The sequence below is a fragment of the Plasmodium fragile genome (genome assembly GCF_000956335.1).
Source record: "Plasmodium fragile strain nilgiri unplaced genomic scaffold supercont1.14, whole genome shotgun sequence".
Classification (NCBI taxonomy): domain Eukaryota; phylum Apicomplexa; class Aconoidasida; order Haemosporida; family Plasmodiidae; genus Plasmodium; species Plasmodium fragile.
The window spans coordinates 432,618-435,380 of record NW_012192594.1 but is presented as its reverse complement, the minus strand read 5'-3'; the positions used below and the strand labels follow the sequence as shown (position 1 = coordinate 435,380).

Here is a 2,763-nt window from a genome sequence, read left to right as displayed (position 1 = left end):
TCGCCGCGTCACCACGTCACCACGTCACCACAGCGATACACTCGTGTCATGCATCCCTTGCGTGTCACTTTTTTTTTTTTTTTTTTTTTTTTTTTTTTCTTCCCACTTGTGCGGTACGGCGCTCCACCCATGCAACTTTAACCTGTTGAGTGAAACTGCAAAAGTGCAACACACGCTGTGATCGAACGAAATGGAAAAGGGGGAGGATAAAAGGAACACACTGGGAGATGTCTTCTCCCCAGCAGAGGAAAGCCAACCGGGAAAAATATGGATAAAAGGGAAGGGGCAAACAGCGGGTGGGGAGAAGTCCCCCCTCCGTAAGCTCCCCTACCTTCTAATACCCCTCTCGGTGAGGTACCCCCTGTTGGCAAAACTACTCCTGATCTTTCTTTTGTCCAAGTGGTTAAAACACGCAGTAGGAAATGTGTTGTTGAGTTTCCTTTATAAAAAAAACGAAAAAGTATTTCAGCAATTCATCCAAGTGCTTCTCCTACAAATGCGCCAAAAGGGAGGAACAAAGGGAAGCAACAAATTCAATTTCAAAGCAGTGCGTCCGATGGTTGATTCTGTGTACAGTCACATACAAGGAATGATGAAATGCCTCACCCGTGTGTACTTCTTCCCTCATGGGACCCCATGCAATGGGCTGTTTTTTTCTAATTTTATAAGTGAAGAGGCTGAACTTGTGTCGACTCCCAGGAGGGTGAGTAATCTGTGGGTCTTGCGAAGGGCTTACCTCAATTTGTTCGTGGCGCTGCTGGGTCACCCAGGGGAGAACGACAAAGGGGAATTGCTTCTTGGCCACACGGAGCGCATGCATAACCAACCGGAGCGGCAGCTTCCCTACCCAGACGAACAGACCCTCTACAAAAACATACGCGACCTGTACAAAGTGAAATATGAAAATGAGTATCAGATAATGATGAGCAATGATTGCTTCTCCCTTCTTCATCGTTTTTTTGAATTTGCCCAACACACAGGAAAGAAAGTTTGCTCCTGTCTCCACCTCGTTCTCTTCACCACCATTTCCATTTATTGCTTGTGCAGAAGCCTCTTTACTTTGACACATCACATACGTGCCCTGGAAAAGAAGAAGCTGTACGAGCGATGTTGTGAAGGGGGGGCTGCATCAGACGAGCTGTTTCGTCTGCTCATCGAATCGGTAGAACACATGAGTCAGGACTTGGCAAGGGAAGACGCGCCCCTCTGTGCAGAGCGCGACCACCACCCCGATGAAGATAACGATGAAGATAACGATGATGGTGACGTGCCTGATGAACAGCTCCACATCTACGACGAGCTGCAAACCAAACTGCGCCTCTGCCTGAGCATAATTAATCGAATCAAAGGTAAGCGCTCCAGGGATGCCTCTAAAATGGTGGTGAAGCAGAAGCCAAAGCAGACGCACGAAATACCTAACCAGCCAGAACCTGTACCTACGTATGAACCACCCAGAGAGAGGGAAATGTACGAAACGGAACCGTCGCGCTTCAACATCGAGGGAGAAACTTCAAATGGTGATCCTACCTCTCAAAGGAAGGAACAAGACAGAGATGGGGGCTTGACTTATGCCGTTTATTTGTATGAAAGTAGAACCGATGAGGAGCCAACGCAAGGGAAGACTACCAACTTTGAAGACACTTCGGCGGAGTACTCCTCCAAAGAAAGGCAACCCCAGAGGACGCAAAAAGAGGAAAATTGCACAGAGGGTAATAAATATATTAATGGACCAATGGAGAGTCACAATGCATCATGCGGGAGCGCTAACGACACGCACAAGAGACACATCGAGGGTGAATCTTGTCCACACCACAGTGCCGACCCGCATGGAAGCAAGCCTCCCCCAAATGTGAGCTGCGAAATTTTAATTAACGAACTGAAAGGGGCGTTTAAAAAGAAAAAGCAATATGTGTATTTGAGTAAGAAGCTCTGCTTTGATCAATCGGTTGGGGACTTTGTCATGAGGGACGTCTTCCCGTCGGACGCAGAGGGGGAGAGCGACCAGGGGGGCGATCATAGCGGTAGCGATAAGACACGCACGGAGCGACGCGACGAAAACATGCGAGAAGAGGACTACCTGAGGCCAATGGCCGACGTGCCCTCCTTCCGACAGAACATCGCAGCCGCCATCTCGCGCCAGAGGATTATCTAGGAGCCCATTCCACCCCGGGTGCTATGCCTTCCGGATAATGTACCACAAAAAAAAAAAAAAAAAAAAAAGGCGCAACAAATAATATTTACAAAAAGATCAAATGGAAGGTTTAAAAAGAAGACGCCCCGAATGTGAACCCTGAGAACCCCCCTTACGCGAAGGCTTAGTCCAGGGGAACCACTCTCCCCTTGCCACTCACAATGTTGAAGAACTCGAGTGCGTACGAACCATCCCTGTTGTTATGTCTCTGCGAATGGGGGGGAATGGTGAATGTGTCACAAAAAGGGGTATATAATGCCGTTGTAGCAATGAGCAGTCTGCTTAGGATAATGCGCCCTTTTTTTTTTTTTTTTTTTTTTTTTTTTTCATCTTTTTTTTTTTTTTTTTTTTTTTTTTGTTCTCCCCACCAGAAGCAACAGGGTATCCAGCTGGCCCAGAGGACTGCAAGCACGCGTGCTGTATGTCGAGTCGTTCCTGCGGGTGTAAAGGTGGTAGGGGACGGCAGGAGGATGACATGTGTCAATTGGTAAACGGTGCATATATAGAACTAGGTGGGTTGATTCATACACACATAAAAAAACATGTACAGATGCATACAGGTATATATATAT

At 47.3% G+C, this 2,763-nt stretch overlaps 1 protein-coding gene across 1 annotated transcript; it reads left to right on the top strand.

The window, feature by feature from the left end:
* Positions 1-190: 190 nt before the first annotated feature.
* On the top strand, positions 191-2,152 carry AK88_01653 (uncharacterized protein; the record flags this gene model as incomplete). The annotated part of the gene is made up of 1 exon (XM_012479288.1): positions 191-2,152. The coding sequence occupies one exon, from the start codon at positions 191-193 to the stop codon at positions 2,150-2,152; it is 1,962 nt and encodes a 653-aa protein (XP_012334711.1).
* Positions 2,153-2,763: the final 611 nt, after the last annotated feature.